Source organism: Meleagris gallopavo, chromosome 13 (assembly GCF_000146605.3).
Source record: "Meleagris gallopavo isolate NT-WF06-2002-E0010 breed Aviagen turkey brand Nicholas breeding stock chromosome 13, Turkey_5.1, whole genome shotgun sequence".
NCBI lineage: Eukaryota > Metazoa > Chordata > Aves > Galliformes > Phasianidae > Meleagris > Meleagris gallopavo.
The window spans coordinates 11149771-11166306 of NC_015023.2; the positions used below are offsets into that span (position 1 = coordinate 11149771).

Sequence of the window (16536 nt, forward strand, 5' to 3'; positions counted from 1 at the left end):
AAAAAAGGAAAAAATAATCAAGGCCTTCTTTAACCCAACTGTTTGAGCAGACAAGAAAACATGAGTGTCAGTGATGGGCAGCTGGGGTGAGCAGCCTGGAGAGCCACAGAGGAAGCTAAACCCAAAGCTCAGCCAACCCAACCTTCTACCTCTACAAAACCAGAGCAGAAATTATGCTCTGCTAGCTAAGAGCTTGGCCCAAGTCTCCCTCCTCCATCCTGCTTTCCAACGAATGCTGAGCCAGGCTGAAACGAGGGTGTGCACAGCTGAGGAGACCCAGGTTCCCTCCTCCTGCTTTCCAGGGCAGATCTAACACCCAGGAAAAATGAGATCTGGGAGTCATCAGACACACCATCTCATTTACTCCCCACAGCTGCCCCTATTCTTTCCCCCATATCATTATGGTCACAATACATGGCAATTACAGTCCCCCCTGCAGAGACATTCTCCACCAGGTTTAGAAGTGCAGCTCTGACACAGAGCTCCATCTAAATTGAGCCAGCTTTGAGATCTGCATCTTACAGCTCAGCAGGAAGCTGGCTAGTTGAGTCCTTGACAAAACATCACTCTTCCCCAACAGTCCATGCAGGACAGCTTTTCTTGCCCTCCGCCCTGCATTCTTGCAAGCCCCTTTATCAAACAAAGGCCTGCAGTGCCTGATGGCAGAATTCAACCAACTACTTCCTTTTGTTGCTTTACAGCACTGCAGTTGTTACCAAAGTGCCTCCAAAGGTTCCCAGTTCCCCTGCAAAGCAGGGCAGGCTGCCCAGGCATTTAAGCATCACACAACAGGTTTGCCTGCTGCTTTACAGTCAGCTGAAGTACGGAGCAAACCCTGGACAATTTATTGTTATTGGAAAGAATGAAACTTGAAGGCACACCAGGCCCCTCTCCAAAGAGCTTAGCATCACTGCTGAGTGCTAAGCCCTTCATAAAAGATTTGTTCTTTGTTAGGTTTGAAGATAGGGTGCCCAGTATCCTACACATACCAGCCCAGGGAAGACAAAGAGTGCGACCACAAAACTCACCTGCCACACTGTGCCACTGTGTTCAAGAGGAACAACAATTAGCAAGGCTTTTTGGCCAGGCATGGTTATCTGGCTAGGTTAGACACCTGTGCATTGAAGCTAAATGAAAAGGCTCCAGACTGCATTAGAATGAAAGCCATGAGTTCCTTTCTTCAGGCACAGCCTTGTGATCTTGGATGCAGACACCTAGTTTTTGCCATAATCTTATTAAGGAGCACAAACATCAAGCAGACCAACTTTACACAGCAGGAATAGAAAGGAACACCCTAAGGATACAGAGTGAGCCTGGCTACACTGGGACCTGAGAGAATAAGAAGTCAGAACAACACTACTTTCATTTAGTTTTCAGAAATCCTCAGAGAATGACAACCTTCAACTGCTTTTCTTCAGAGTCACTTCTGCAGTTTGGGGCAGTACAGTGCTCATTTGAGTATGTGCACACTCAGCACGTACAGGACTGTAGCCAAGAGCTTTGCAACCTCTTCATGCTTTCCTACCTCACTGCTGTTGAAACGTTCTGAGTTCTAAACCTCGAGATGTGGCTCTGCAAAAATTCCCCAATATGATCAAGTTACTGTTTCAGGCATATCCTATTACCTACTGAGGATGCGATCTTGAATATACTGACTGTCAGCAATTCAGTTTTTCCAGATCAGTTACTGGGATAAAGAGGAATGGGTGCAGAAAGTTCATAAACGCACACAGTCTAAACACGCAGGGATAACATACGTGACCTGGAGAATGCAGAGTCAGAAGTAAGGCTGCTGGTTGCCTGCTGCCAATTCAACACCTGGTAATGCCAAACAGAGTAACAGAGACTGTGACTTTTTCTAATAGCAAAAAATTACTTACTTGCCTGAGGTTTAGAGTTCAAGATCCCTTTGTAATGTAAAACTAGGCTTCATAGCATCCTGGAAACTGTGTGAGCCATCCTGGAAGATATCATAATTCTAAAAGATTTCAGCTGCTTCACTTGCAGTGCTAAGGACCTGACAAATCTCTCCTTGCAAGTGGTCCTGCTGCCTCTTCAATCCATTACATTTTCACCCTCACCTTCAAGATGCCTGCTGCTCCCCAGTGTCAACAAAGGATGGAAAACAGGACACAAGCAACCAGAGTAGGGTATCAAACAACTGGCAACAGAGCTCTGAAACAGAAGTGACAGATAGTGAGGTGTTTCACACTGCAAATACAATACAGTTAGGGCAAGTGACTTCAGGTCTAGAAAGATTTGCTCTAGATCAACCCTCCTTCTTGTCTGCCTTCTCCAGCTTTCCAGTTCTGCTGCTTTCCAGGTATGACTTCTTAATGGAATTGCTTTTTTTTCCTCCTTTTTTTCTGAGTTTTTCTATTTGTTTGGGGTTCTGCCTGCTTACATTCTTTATTTGCTTCAAGACTCTCTGCTTTTAGGGTTGTTTGCAAACTTTTAGTCACAGACCGTAACAAAAACTCTTCAAATCATCCTGAACAGACATAGTCCCTCAGTACCTCAAGCAGAAATGCAGAGGGCCCGTACCAAGTTCTAATTCACACACTGCCTATTTTTTTCCTGAAACCCTCAGCATTACATGAAGTTTAGAGCCCACAGCTATACCTGTCATATCTCCCCAGCAGAGGCTTTCAGATACATGCAACTCTTCTACTTGGCTCGCCAGCAAGGCCTCATTTAATTGCACCACAGCCCCCTGCTCTGCATCAGGGGGCCAAAGCTAGCATCTCCATTTGTCCATGACATCAGACTGCGATGCAGAGGCCAGGTGAAGGCTTCTTGTTCCAGTCATCTCCTCTGAAATCACTGCATGCTATACCAACATGGGGCTGAGCCTTAATATTTTAGTAGGAACCAAGACTTCATGTGCTGGCCCTGTTCCAAAGCCTTATGCTTCTTACATCACATGTGCTAGAATCAAACAAAGCATTATGGTTCAGCTGATTTTTTCTGCTCCATATATCTCCACAGGCAAAGCAGCATTCCCCTGAAATTGAAATCTGAATTTGAATCTGAAGTTTAAGAAACAGAGCCTCACTTCCCAAAAAGCAAATATTTACATCCACCAGCACCAGCTGCCTCTTTTCTTTCCCCTCCATTTCATCTCCAGATGCATTGTTGGTACATCTGCTCTATTAATTAAAACTGATTTACACAAGACAAAATTGAATCCTTAACACAGCCCTTCAGTGGGAAGAGATGACGTCTACAACAGCATCTTTCAAAATTCCCATGTGCCATTTTCTCACCTTTGCTGCTTGGAAAGTGTTTTGCTCTGATGAAGTCCATCGGGCATCTCTGCAGCAGGCAAGGAAGAAAGGATTCAGCCTAATCCACTGCTCCTCCCGACTGACCAATCCTTCCCTCCTGCCACTAGTGATTACATGAGCAGTCAGGGGCTGTTTGGCTATTTGTTTTCATGACCTGACCAATTTCCAGGCTCACCCTTAAGAGAGAAGAGCAGCAAGGTGGCTTTAACCCGAGCTGCCCTTACAGTGCTCAGCAAGGCATAAAACAGCATATGACTGGTAAAGCACAGCAGAACAACAGATGTGAGGCTCAAGAAGCTTTGCTGCATGCATCACCACTGCTATGGGACCATGTTCCTCCTCCTCAGAATGGGATTACTGGCCCTGGGGTTCACACGGTGTTAGCAATCCAATACTAACTTCAGGTGAGGGCTGACTTAGCAATCACTGCCTTTCATTGTATCATAGCATTTGTAAGGAGTTATGATCTTCCAGGCATTGCTCAGTGGGTTCAGAAGGAATACAGGCAGCACGGCCCACTTGTAGTCCCACTGAAAACAGGACTGGACTCGATGCAAACTACAAAGAGGTTCTGATCACGATTTTCCCCCAATTCCTTCCTTCCACATCTAAACACCTTTCTGCCTACTGTAACAGAACCTCGCCTTCTCAGACTCTATTTGACAAGCCACAAAGTCCACCTCAGCCCAAACCCACCCATGCTCTCCTAATCGTCTGCTGTGAAAAGCCACAGAAGTGGAATCCTTAAAACCTCAGCTGCCTTCAGGGGAAGGAATAAACACACAAGTTGGCTCTAAGAGCAGATGGTGTCTAAAGGAAATTATGATAATTAAGCTTCAGAGTTGCATATTTCCAAGAGACTGCTACATTTCAGCATCAAACCTCTAGGCCAGCGCGGTTATTAAAACTGTAAGTTTCACCACATTTCATTAATTGCTAATTACTGCTTCATTACTTCCACTCCTGCTCCCAAGACTGCTGCTGTCACTGTTTCCTCTGGGAAGCAGTTCAGGTCACTTCAAAACTGCTAAGAGCGATGGGATGATTCATGTAGTTGAGGGGAGCAGGGAGGTGTTCCCAACCACTGCATATGTGCAGCTCCAGCCCCGCTTGCAGGTCAGCTCTGGGGTGGTTGCACACACTGAACGCTATCAGGATGGCACCAGTGACGGGTTGATGGTCGGACCAGATGATCCTAGAGGTCTTTCCAACCTTAATGATTCTGTGACACAAGGTGACTGGGAACAGGCCTATAGAATGCTGGTTGAGCTCCACTTTTTCTAAGTTCACTACTCCAGCATCCAGCTTAAGGAACCATTTCTGGTCTGTTCCCCCTGTAACCCAGTGATAAACTGGCTAGAACGAACTTCATGCTTGGATCTAATCCTCTTCCTGTGCAGAGTCCCAGGAGAATTTGAATCAGATAAAATATCTCATCTTCAGCCTGGGGTCTCACTCACTCCCTGCAGGAGGTGAGGGAACAAAAGCTGGACAACAGCCAGAGCTCTGAGCAGATTTCCAAATTCAAAACCTGCATTTAAGTATGCTTAAGTTCACTTTGGTAAAGCTGGTCTTGCAATTAAGAGCAAAGCAATCTATAGAAGTTTATGGGCTTATGCTACCGTTTCATAATGGAAGCACAGAGCCAATTCAGGGTTTGTTCAGTGCCAGTGCTATTAACTGTGCATCTTAGGCACAATTGTACTTCTCTGTAAATCTACATTTCATTAACACCCTGAAATCAATTACCCAGTGATTTATAGTTAAGGTTACAGTACTGACAGCTATTAAGCACCCAGCTACTCCAGTGCTTCCACTGAAAGCGTGAGCTTGCAGTCACTGATGGTTAGGCAAGCTTTCCAGCTGGCTGGGATCGAGCTGCCCTCTCACACTCCGTGCATCAGCCAATCCAGATCCCTTCCAGCTTGCGCCAACACATTCAGTGCCAGCTGTAAGAGCTGTGTGACAGCAAGCCCCCAGTGCTGAGCAGCAGCACTGCTACCTGTGAGGAATCTTGCAAGAATCCCAACCCGGGGGACTGGTTCCCAACACCCTGCACGACCTATTCCACGCAGGGCTCTGAGCTCACCTTGCAGCGTGCATTTCTCAGGCTCGTGTAGTTGGGACCTTCCATCAGTGTGCAGCTGCAGCACGGAAGGAAGGCAGGGAACCCAGCTTCCCACACTGCTCCTGTGATTCAGATGTCTCCAGCAGCAACCGTGCTCCTGTCCCACTCCCACACTCCCCTGCCAAACACATCTGCCAAAGAGCATCATTATTGAAGGCCACCTCAGAGCCAAGTTTAATCGTAATCCCAAGATAGACTTCATTACTTTTCAACTCAACAGCTACAGAGTACAGTGTCACCAACCTGGAGCAGTCAACTGATTATGAAGAAAGCATTTAATCACCTTAACCCTCTAGAGACGTACATTAAGACACTCCACCACCGCAGCCCCTTCGTTCCTCCATCTAATTGAGGTTTTATTACTGCCTGGCCATCAGGTCATTGTTTTGAGGCACAGGTACCTGACAGCTTAGGACCTCAGGGTACAGCAGCGTGAGCTTTCATTTGTATCAGGCAGCCTTCATCCATCCACATCTCTCAGCCGTACAGATAATGATCTCTGACTTCAGCAACAAATAAGTTTTGAATATTGATTCACTTCTCCCCAGTACCCACCAATTTAGATAAATCAATTTGTCAACAAATGACAGGCACTTCTCCCCGCTCCCCCTCAATTTAGATAAATCAATTTGTTAACAAGCAGCAGTCATCTTCATTTAATAAAACACTGAAGATGACTTAAACAAACATGTTCAGTTTCCTACAGAAGAAAAACATCCTTTAAAAGGGACCACCAAGCGTGGTGCAGTAGTTGCCTTCAAATAGGTTTGTATTATAGGTAAAATTTCATCCCCCCTCCTTTGCCAGCAGATACCAAGAACAGGATAGAACACAGTGGAAGAATCTGGTCAATCTCTCTGCTCAGCCTAAAAGAGAGAGAGCTCCTCTGCTCTGCATTCAGTGATTCAGCTTAGCTCTGACAACACCTAAAACTCAAGAGCTGGCAGGCAAGCCTGCATAAGATCAAAACTGAAATAAGATTTATAATCTACATAATGTAGCGTATAAAGTGACTTTAAAGACCGAAGAAATCACATATGCAGTTTTTAAGGTTTCTAACAGCAAAACAAGGAAAGCCACGCTTTCCCTTCTGTTTCTAATCTGCCATCTCATGTGCTTTCAAGCAATATTTTCATACTGCAATATTGTGAAAAGTAAATATTTCAAAGAACTGTTTAGTAGCTTAAATACAATTACAGGCATTTACATTTCCCTGTAATCCAGTACAGCCACATTAAACCACACTTCCACCAAATTTGACATAGTCCTTCAGACAGGCTCCTCCAACGCAGTCCCCGTTTTAATGACCATTCACTTCTAGGCTCATGTCTCCTGAAGCACATTTTGATGTTCACTGCCAACGCTTCAATCTAGAGTTAAAATCAAGTGAGACGACGCAGCCGGCATAACAGCAGGCCTTCAACAGCATTTCTGTACCTAGCATCTGTATGAAAATCAAGGTACCAGAGAAGTACACCTCTTATATCATCTCCTACCTCTAGAATATGATGCAGTATTGGCGGCCAGCTCCCTAATCTGGGGTCCTCCTTCATCTTTCAAAGCAGAGAGGCAGTGAGAAGTGTCAGCATTCATAGCTGCAATCAGAACCAGCTAGCACAAAGTCTCATGACAGACATGATAACCAGGCCAAAGACAACCAGTTGGAACCCATGTCAGTACAGCAGAGAAATAAGGCACGCAGCTTTTCTTTGTTTAATAACACCATTCACTGAAAGCAGGCACTTGAATGAAAGCATTTGGATAAGGATTAATAAAAGACCTTGCAGACAAAACTGCAGCGTGGTTTCCTACCAGAGGGGCTGTCACAGCCAGGAGGAACTGAAGATCCTTTGGACAGCCCTCGCTGTGCAAGCAGGCTCCACGCACAGCACCTGTCCGCCAAGATGGGTAACAAGACCGAGGAGCTCCTACACACTGCTCACACCTCTTCTGTCACTGATGTCTCTTTGAAACAGTAAACTGCAAAGGAAAAGAGCTGAGAAAGTGAGCAGAAGACAGACCGGGCTCAGCAGGCCTCCACCTCTTTCATTCACTGAGGATGGGTCCACAAGGTAGGGTCTCCCTCATGCAATTCGTTGTCGTCTTCCACGTTTGGGTAGAGAAATGAACAGCAACAGAACTAAAACAGAACATAGTTTATTTTCTCTGCATACATTTTGTTTTCCATCCATTCAGATAAGCTCTTTTAACACACATTCGCGGGCCAAACAGAAATACTCAACAGCCCCATAAACCAACATCCCATAATGTACATCAAAACAATATTTACATTCACACCCTTCAAAACAGAAGCACACACTGATGAGTTACAAAAGAAGAATCTTCCTTGCTGTACCATCTTCGCGGGGGCTTCCATACACACAAGCACAAACGTACTGCGTGCGTAAAAGAAAGGCAACAAACAACAGGCAAACTACTTGCACAGATGCTCACACCTCAGAGCTTCTTTAAAATAGAATTCTGAGCAAAGAAAGGCCTCTCCTTGCTGTGGGAAAATGCCCTGCATTTAAACGTCTCATAAAGGTTCTGCTTTTTTAAGTCCCTACAGCCACCAGCTAATTCTTTCAGCAAATTCCATTGTTCAGACTTGCATTCAGCTCTGGACCCCTACAAGTGGCACAGGAGGGCTCAACGGCAATCCAAATTGTTCCCTGAGGAGTAAGAAATGAGCAGCCACAGGCTGAATGCATCACCAGCATAAACAGCCACGCTTGATCTTTGTCAGGTGAATGCAACACAAACAACTGGAGCTGAGGATATCCGAATGGCATTCACGAAAACGGTTTCAAGAATGAGATGGAGAAACCATTACCAGGCTTCTGGGAGGAGATTTTAATCTCTCTGCCTTCAAAGCGCTAAAAAAATAAGAGATAGATATTCAAAGGCTGCAGCTGAGACAGAGGGTCTTGTTTAAAGCCAATAAACAAAAGCATTTCACACCAACCAAAACAGTACGACAAATTAACATAGGACTTCCACCGCTTCACCATTAAGAATTAACAAACTGAAAATCATCTCTAAATTAAACAGATATCAAAAGATGGGCTTTAGGAACAGTAGCAAAAGATGGTAAGGCTCTGAGGTTTCAGCTTGCTGGTCACCCTTCATTTATTGCATCCTAAAGCTTCCAGTTGCAGAGGTCCAACATCAAGGTGTGGGGTTTCTTCTTTTCTTCTCCCACTTTCTACATAAGGAACACGAAGCCCTTCTTGTTAAATTTCAAGTTGTGCTTTTAATAAACTGTAATTCTGCTAAATATTCTACTTTGACCACCAGTAATTTAATAGATCAGCTTAAATTAAGATGAATAGACACCAATTAGTACCATTTTAATAAGCTACCGGATTTCATACCATAAATCTCATTATGTTTCACAGAAATTAAATTGGAAAGCCAGTGGCAAAAACACACAATCTGTGCACATCCAAATAAATCCACATAATATCAGTGAAAATAACTGGCAAGCCTCAGCGCAACTCAACTAAAAATGAAAACCAACACATTCGGTTGGTGAGGCATCCAATCCATTCAAACTCCATGCAACTACTGTGCTAGCTTAAAACAGAAGCTCCAGACGTTGAGAAAACAGTGGAGCTTGCAGCTGATCACTGGACACAGATATTGGTCCTCCATTGGAAACATGCTGCAAAACTAATTTTGCTTCAAGTCTTCACGCACCTTGATTGAATCTATGTTCTATTTATCCACCAATCTGTTTCCCCCCCCCAACCCCCACCATCTTTTCTGCATGAAGATCGAGGCTCCTACAAAAGAGAGCTGACAACCAGTTCATCTTCAAACAGGTCAAAGAAAAAAAAGAGAGGCCAACATAAAGGCAGCCAGGACATTGAGACACCTCATCAGCCATCACCCAAAACCCAATCAGCCAAAGGGACTGACAGCACTGACCAACCATCAGCCCCTCTCTGCAAAGGTTAATGCATTCTTACATGTTCCAAAAGCCACAAGTGAAATTAAGTGTCACTTCTCAAAGAAATTCTTGGCCTAGAGACAGCCAGGACAATGCAGGACTCTCACAATTAAAGAGACAAGCGTCACTAAGACAACAACAAAAGAAGAGTTTCCAAATCAGATATTTTCCTTAACAAAAGAAGCAGCTGCTGCCAAAGGATTTGTTCCCTCACCTCCTGACAGCTGCCAACAGAACAGGTCCAGAGCAAATGGGGCAATGGGATGTATATGACACTGGACTTCCTATGTTTTAAGGATCTGGCTTCTCATTCTGTGGCTATTCAAAATGCTTTGTCTTAAAAACTAAGGAAGAAAGGGAAGGAGAACACGGTGAGGAAAGGTGGGATTGGAGAAATCTCCAAGAAGTCTGCATAGTTTGTCAGATGTGCAAACCAGACCAAGGAAAGCTTGAAAATCCAAGTTTGAAAAACAGATCCTGAGTGGTGCTCAGATTTTAACATTACAGTAAGAATTCAAAAACATCAGACTGACGTTAGGAGAAAAACCTCACATTATTCATCTGCTGGTTGGGATGCTTCTGCTACCTGAGCCTCCAGAGCAGAATACCACAATGCAAGAAGACCCGTGCACTCAAAATCTCATTTGCCCCTGCTTTAAGAGGAGCCTTTTCATTTGCTTCAGCTCAGTGCAAGCTTCAGATGCATAAATCACCTCTGAAACAGCAGCAGAGACACAAAGGTGTCTTCGGTGGACAATACCTTTATTCTGCTTTGACTCGGGTAAAGGAAGCTGTTACAGGTGGTCTCTGAACCCGTCTTGTCAGTCATTCTTCTACAATATTCCTTTCCTGCTTTTTTCTCTCATTTTCAGTATTTCTTTTTTAAAAGAAGTCCTGAATCCTGGTCCGAGGGAGGAAGCATGACTCAGCTCATGAGAGAGCAAGTTCATTTAAATAAATGAAAGGGGACAATGACCAACCCCCGAAGCTTTTGTTAGCAAGGCTTCTCTGCTTCTACCTACATGCAGCTGTAAAAAACATGACTTTTAGAAAATGCTATCAGTTAGTCAGACCTGAGCCACCAACTCATTCACCTATCAAATCCTTAAATAAAAAATGAACTGTTAAATGCAAGAAATTCTACCCCAATCAACGTGGCAAAAAATCTTATTAAATGTGTAGCACCTCCAGACAAAACAGTTTTTCAGCAGCGCTTTTAATCCTTAGCAGTAATCAATTATCCTTCAAGCTCCTATATTACATATTTAGAAGTGCTTCCAGAAGGTGACTGGTAATTAATCGGGAGACTATTTTCCTTCTGGCTCCACATTTCTGACTTTCTTCTAAGAGATCCTGCACATATCTGCAGTAAATCATTTTTCCTTCCAAACATCATTTCTCCCTCCAAGCAAGTTTTCCCATGTAAACTACAAACTTAAAACTAAATGTTAATATACGAGTTAGGCTTCAAAATTCAGCTCTCAAAGGAGCAATATGAAAAATAAAATTTGACTCCCTTAAAGGAGCAGTCAGTCAGCAATTTCATCATTTTTATCTCTAAGGAGAACCAAATGAAATCTTAACCCAAAGAAAGTATCACATTTCTTCAGCTTAGCACTCCTCCAGAGCATTTCTTGGAACACAGAGCCCTGCGTGACCACGCTGTTAGCCTGAAAAACATTTGCAGTTCCTCCTTAATAGCATTACAATCAAGGAGTCCCAAATCAAGTTAAGGAGGTGCCCATAAAGAAAAAGTTAAAATACTCCATCCATTGATGGGACAGGGAGATGAAGCCATACAATCACCTCTCCTAGGCCATATGGCATGGTCCTTGCATTCACATTTCAAGTTAAAGAGAATCTTTCCCTGGATGCCTCTGCTCCTGTTTAAAGGCGGTTGTTTTCAACCCGGCTCCTGCAAGCCAGCTGCCAGCTCCCAAGACACTCATCCCTGAAGCTGCATACAAGGCTTGCATACTGCTGGGCATTCTGGCCCCAACATCAATTTTTGGCTCCCACAAATCCCATAAGAAAATTAGTGTCAGAACTCCCACATGTAGCTCAGCAGAAGAGAGGTAACATCACGAAACAAAGCCCACCGCGGTCTGGCCAGAATAAACAGGTAAGGCACCACACCACCTTTCATCACAAAAGCCACATCACTGATCCAGGTGGTACACTAAGAAATTTGAACAGATAACTGCGACAGACGAAACAGTTTGTCCACTTCAATCACTGCCCCATCTTCCCATACCTGAGATTAAGCCAAGGGTTTCTACAGGCCAGTGCACCACAAGTAGGGTTGATAGCTCAAAACATCCTCCCAGTGCTGTGACTGCAAAACTTAGGCATGGCATTGATGTTACCTTCACATCAACATTTAACTCCTACCTGCCTGAGAAACAAGGCATAGCAGCAACCTGATCAATTTTAGGGTTATTTTATAGTGAAATACTGCCAGTCATTTGCTGCTGCTTAGCTTGCACAAGCAAGTGGAGCTGTCTCTTTGCAATGGCTGTGTTCAAATCCCACAAGAACTCCAACAGTTTGCCCTGGAGGAGACTCTCCATAGGCACAAACTGCAAAACTTGCTTGGGAGAATCCGAGTCTAGCAAAGAACTCATTATCTTATGCAGATGTTGCAGGTACTCAATAACTGGGTTTGGGACACCCTGGTAACCAACACACAGCAAAACAGCGCAGGTCTTTAGTGGCTCGTGGGACGTCGGACAAGCAAACGTGATGCACCTGAAACAGCAATGCAGTACAAACACCAGGCCAGCTGTGAAACGTGTGAAACAAGAAAGAAGAGGCAGAATCAATGCATCTCCTATCGTAAGCTGATTCAGGGAATGCAGAACACACTCCAAAAGCTGCTCTTGGTATTTTGGTTCTCCATCATAAAGCAAAGAGAAGCTACAAGTCAGCAGCATGGCCGAGTCTAGGCACTTTATTTCCATACTGGGCTGGCTTTCAGTATCATAAAGGGATGGGAAATCCACCACAAGGCACTTGCATTTGTCCCCACGTCTTCCATTCAGGATCTCCTGATAAGATTGGTAAAGATCAGACACTTCTGCCAGTATCTGCTCCCCAGGAAGTACCTCACAGGAGTGACAAAGCTGCAGCAGCTGTTTGGTTTTTGGTCTTCCCACCAGTTCATTCATAGCTTCGTTAAGATTTTCCAAGACTTGGCCATCACAAAATGGTGAACATTTTACCGCTGGTAGCCTCTTTCCTTCCAAAATGTACCACAAGTTACACTTAAGGTTAGAAGACGATCCTTCCAAAACGCACATTTTACCAGCATTATTTAAGCTGTGTTCTTCAGCCACGTGATTTAAATAGCCCTTTGCCACTTTATCATGCCACGTAAGAGTTTCCAGCATTTTTCTTTCATTGTACGTACTAAAATATTTGTTCCTTTGCCCAAACCATTTTGCATTCATGCTGCAACCAGTCTGAGATTTCTTGACAAGCCAGTTACTTCTAGCAATGGGTTTCATACAAAATCTCTGCATGAAAAACTCTACTGCACAATCTCTTAACTTGTTCAGTTTTGTCTGCTCTGCTTCCTCCATGTGCTCAAAGAGATAGATGTTTTCACAGATAGTCTCTACTTGGCATCTGTGGAAGAACACGCAACATTCTTCGTGCATTTTAAGAAAAGATTCTGGGATCAGATGCTGGGGGAAAAGAGCTTTGTTGACCATATCTGTCCCAAAGTTCTGCATCATCTTAGAAAGCAGCAGATGAATGCTCTCTCTGCCCATGTAACGAAGACAAATTACATAGGCCTCCGAGTTTCCAGCTTTGCTAGTGGCTGGCTTAAAGACATGGACCTCCTCAAAACAGCAGTTCAGCAGAAAGAGAAGATTGGTAGAACAGTGCTCAAACAGGGTAAACATCTTCAAAACAAAGGATCCTCCAGCGCCCAGGATCATTAAAGCAGTGACTGTTTCACAGTAATGGAGGGGGGAGACAAGGGCTTCCTGTTCACCTGGATTTCCTTGGCAATCAAAACTGCCATCTGCAGTTACTAAGTGAATCGTGGCCATATTACTTACAAAGTTCTGAAGTCCTGTCAGATGTTTCAGTGACATCACATCGCCGGTGTTGTCCGGGCCAAAGTGCCACCAAGGCAGCGTATTTGCTATAAGACGGTCATCCATAATCATCATGAGGGTATCATTCGCTTCATGATACGGGTTTAGAGTATTAGCCACCCAATTCCAGTCACAGTGGATGTGGTGGGATTTCAAGTAGTGATTGAGGCTGGCTATAAAAGCTCCCGGTGCTTCACAGAGGTGAACAGAATTCAGCTGTCCCTCCTGAAGAGCTTCTGCAGGGAGAAGAGGAAAACTGCACAGCATCTCATGAAACTTGCACCAGGCCTGGGTGCATAGCTCAGCATTTACAGATTTCTTCACATGCGGAATTATTTTTCCTGCTTTATTGGTAAACGAAGTGTGCTGATGCCATTCAATAAGATTCTTATCACTAAGCTGATTCTTCACTTCATTCATCGAGTTCTTCAGATCAAGAAGCGAGTTTAATTCCTTGTGGTCACACGTGAAGGCATCGCTGGGATCTGGGAGCTGCCATTCGTTATTAAGTGGCTTAGTGTAAGAAAACTTCTTTGCAAAGAGCTTCTCAATTTCAGAAAGAATTTCAGGGTCAAACTTTTCAAGATTTGTAGTCTGGTCAACATAAGGCTTCTTGCATGTGCTCATTCTTGGACTGATTGACAATCTGAAAGAAAGAAAGAGAAACAATTCCAACCATAAGCACATATAAATAGACAAAGATTTTTTTACTGCTTTGTGTTTTTTTGTTTGTTTGTTTGTTTTGTTTTTGTTTTTAAAGGATACTCCTGCTTGACTTCCATATTCTGAATGGAAAGGAAAATGCTTCAACAGAAACACGTATCAAATGAGAAAAATAAAATAGACAAGGGCTGTACTGAATAAGGCCATTCGTAAATGAAAAGGGTCATCAGTTCCATTACCCTTTACACAGAAAGTAAAGAAGGGCTGGCTGCTACTTTGGCTCTTCACGGAACTCTGAATACTCTACTCACTACACAGGTATTTATACTTAAGTGTTTAGACCTCAGGCTCAAAACAGAGCATGCCAAGAGCTATACGAATTACCCAAATGAGTCACTGTAGCAATTGGACAGGCCAATACAATGGGAAAAGGTGTTTCACCAGAGGCATAATGAAGAAGGATCAGCACCATAGAAAGGTACTAAGAAGGGAGGGAGGAAGATTGCTTATCCATATCAGAAGATTCCAGGCTCGCAGGACAAATCTCCACCAAGGAGGGATCTCCAGAAGGAGATCCTTCCCCAGTGGCACTAAACCCTTAAATGGGGTCTAAGAGAGGTGCAGCCAGTCTCCACCCCTTCCAGTTGCACAGCTGAATTGCCTTCACCTGTGCTCCCAGGGCTGACCAGGTCCTTTCCCCAGGTGCTCAATCAGTGGTTCAGGCCATGGCTCAACAGTCCCCATACAGGCTCAAGTTTTTTCATCCAATTACACCAGTATTTTATCCAAGTGCTCAAAGTATGCTTAAAACACGTAGAGTTGGGAGACACAAACAACAGCAGCTATCCTTAGAGAGGGAGCACTACTGTTCCTTCTATTTTCTCCCAACCTGCCACAGCTAACATGCATTTCCCCTCCACTAAAACAAATGTGATGTTTGCAGAGCTCCTCACAGGCACTTCCTGAGAACAGCCCTGTCGCTGCACCTGCAACCAAAACACATTTTCTGTGTTACAACCCTGCACCATTTTGACCAGGCTCCTGCAAGTTCTTACAGCTTACTTTCCCTACTGGAAAAAGGGTGATAGATCTGAAGCGAGAAAAGATTTTCTTGCAACTGTGGTCAGTGCTAACTTGTGCTTGATGTTAAAGAGGAAAGCAGTGCGAAGTTGTGCTCTAATTGAATCGAGACTCCATGAGCACACTGGCACAAAGCTAGCAAGTCTTCTGCCATCTGTTCCAGTACACAGCACAAAGCAGGCAAAGGAGAATTTAGGTTCAGAAACCAGAAATCAGCCAGTCTACTCAAAAACTAAGATTTCTCATTCAAGTAACATTATTTAATCAGCATTAATATAAGAGACAGAAAATCATACAATTTTAGCCATCCTCAAATCCGTTTCATTACCTCAGAAGCAAAATACAAGAAAATATTGTGGTAGAGACACCAAATGGTTTATTGAGAAAAAATACTAGAGAAAAAAAAAATCAAAAGGACTGAGAAATTTAGGAGACAAACAGAAAAAAGAAGAGCTAAAACCCCCTTCCACCAAAGTAACCACCTCAGGCCAACCCAGCTGTATATCACAGTGATCAGCCTGCTACAGGCAGCACATGGTAAAGTATTGATACAATGTTTCCACTTATTTCACCACCTTGTTTGCATTTCAATAAACATAAAACACACCCAGTTTCACTTTTGCTCATGAAGATTTGTTTTATCTTCAGCAGCACCCTTTATATTCTCAATGCATGCTGGGGAGAAAAGGTAAAATGAATCATGGAATTGTTTGAGTTGGAAGTCACCCTTAAAGGCGATCTGCTCCCACTCCCTGCAATGAAGAGGGGCACCTACAGCTCCACCAGGTGCTCAGAGTGCCATCCACCCCAACCCTGGGTGCCTGCAGGGACTGGGCACCACCACCTCTCAGGGCAGGCTGTGCCAGTGCTTCGCTGTCTTTACTGTAAAAAGTTTTTTCCTTATATCCAGTTTAAATCTCACCCCTTCTAGTTTGAAGGCTTCACAGATCTCAGTATGGGCAGGCACTGCAACCTAAATTAGTTTCACCTCATTTTTACCACAGATGCTGTCACAACCTTTTAATTAAGGCTCAAAGCATCAAATCCCAACTCAGGCTTAGCAAGGCCGTAGGATGCCAGTCCCCATTACCTGAGCTGGCCTGGCCTTGGTTCCAGCCTGCTGCAGAGCTCAGGGCTCTCCCTGCTCACAGCCCTCACTCAAGGCAGGGCCAGGAAAGCCACTAAGCCACCCATCCCAGCGACAGCATCTAGCTGCTCCTCGTTTGGGCAGCCTCCCTTTCCCAGGCAGCCACATCCCAACACTGAACACGAGCTCTCCCCTCCCCGCCCGCTCACGGTCCGCCTCCCCCGCACGGCGCG

At 44.3% G+C, this 16536-nt stretch overlaps 1 protein-coding gene across 2 annotated transcripts; it reads right to left on the reverse strand.

Annotated features, from left to right (window-relative positions):
- Positions 1 to 7556: 7556 nt before the first annotated feature.
- CMTR2 (cap methyltransferase 2) lies at positions 7557 to 16505 on the reverse strand. Of its 2 annotated transcripts, none has more exons than XM_010717899.3 (2): positions 16307 to 16505; positions 7557 to 14119 (listed from the first exon to the last, which is right to left on the reverse strand). In XM_010717899.3, the coding sequence occupies exon 2, from the start codon at positions 14098 to 14100 to the stop codon at positions 11809 to 11811; it is 2292 nt and encodes a 763-aa protein (XP_010716201.1). In that variant the 5' UTR covers positions 14101 to 14119; positions 16307 to 16505; the 3' UTR covers positions 7557 to 11808. The 2 variants fall into 2 exon arrangements, with proteins under 2 accessions (XP_010716201.1, XP_010716200.1); XM_010717898.3 differs by lacking the exon at positions 16307 to 16505 and adding an exon at positions 15824 to 16282.
- Positions 16506 to 16536: the final 31 nt, after the last annotated feature.

Bases quoted from the DNA above. Each gene is read 5' to 3' on its own strand.
- CMTR2 (XM_010717898.3), bottom strand. From the start codon at position 15,843: ATGAGCAAAAGTGAAACTGG. The intron at 14,120-15,823 runs GTGTGTTTTATG...TCTTTCTTTCAG, and splicing joins ATGAGCAAAAGTGAAACTGG to ATTGTCAATCAGTCCAAGAA.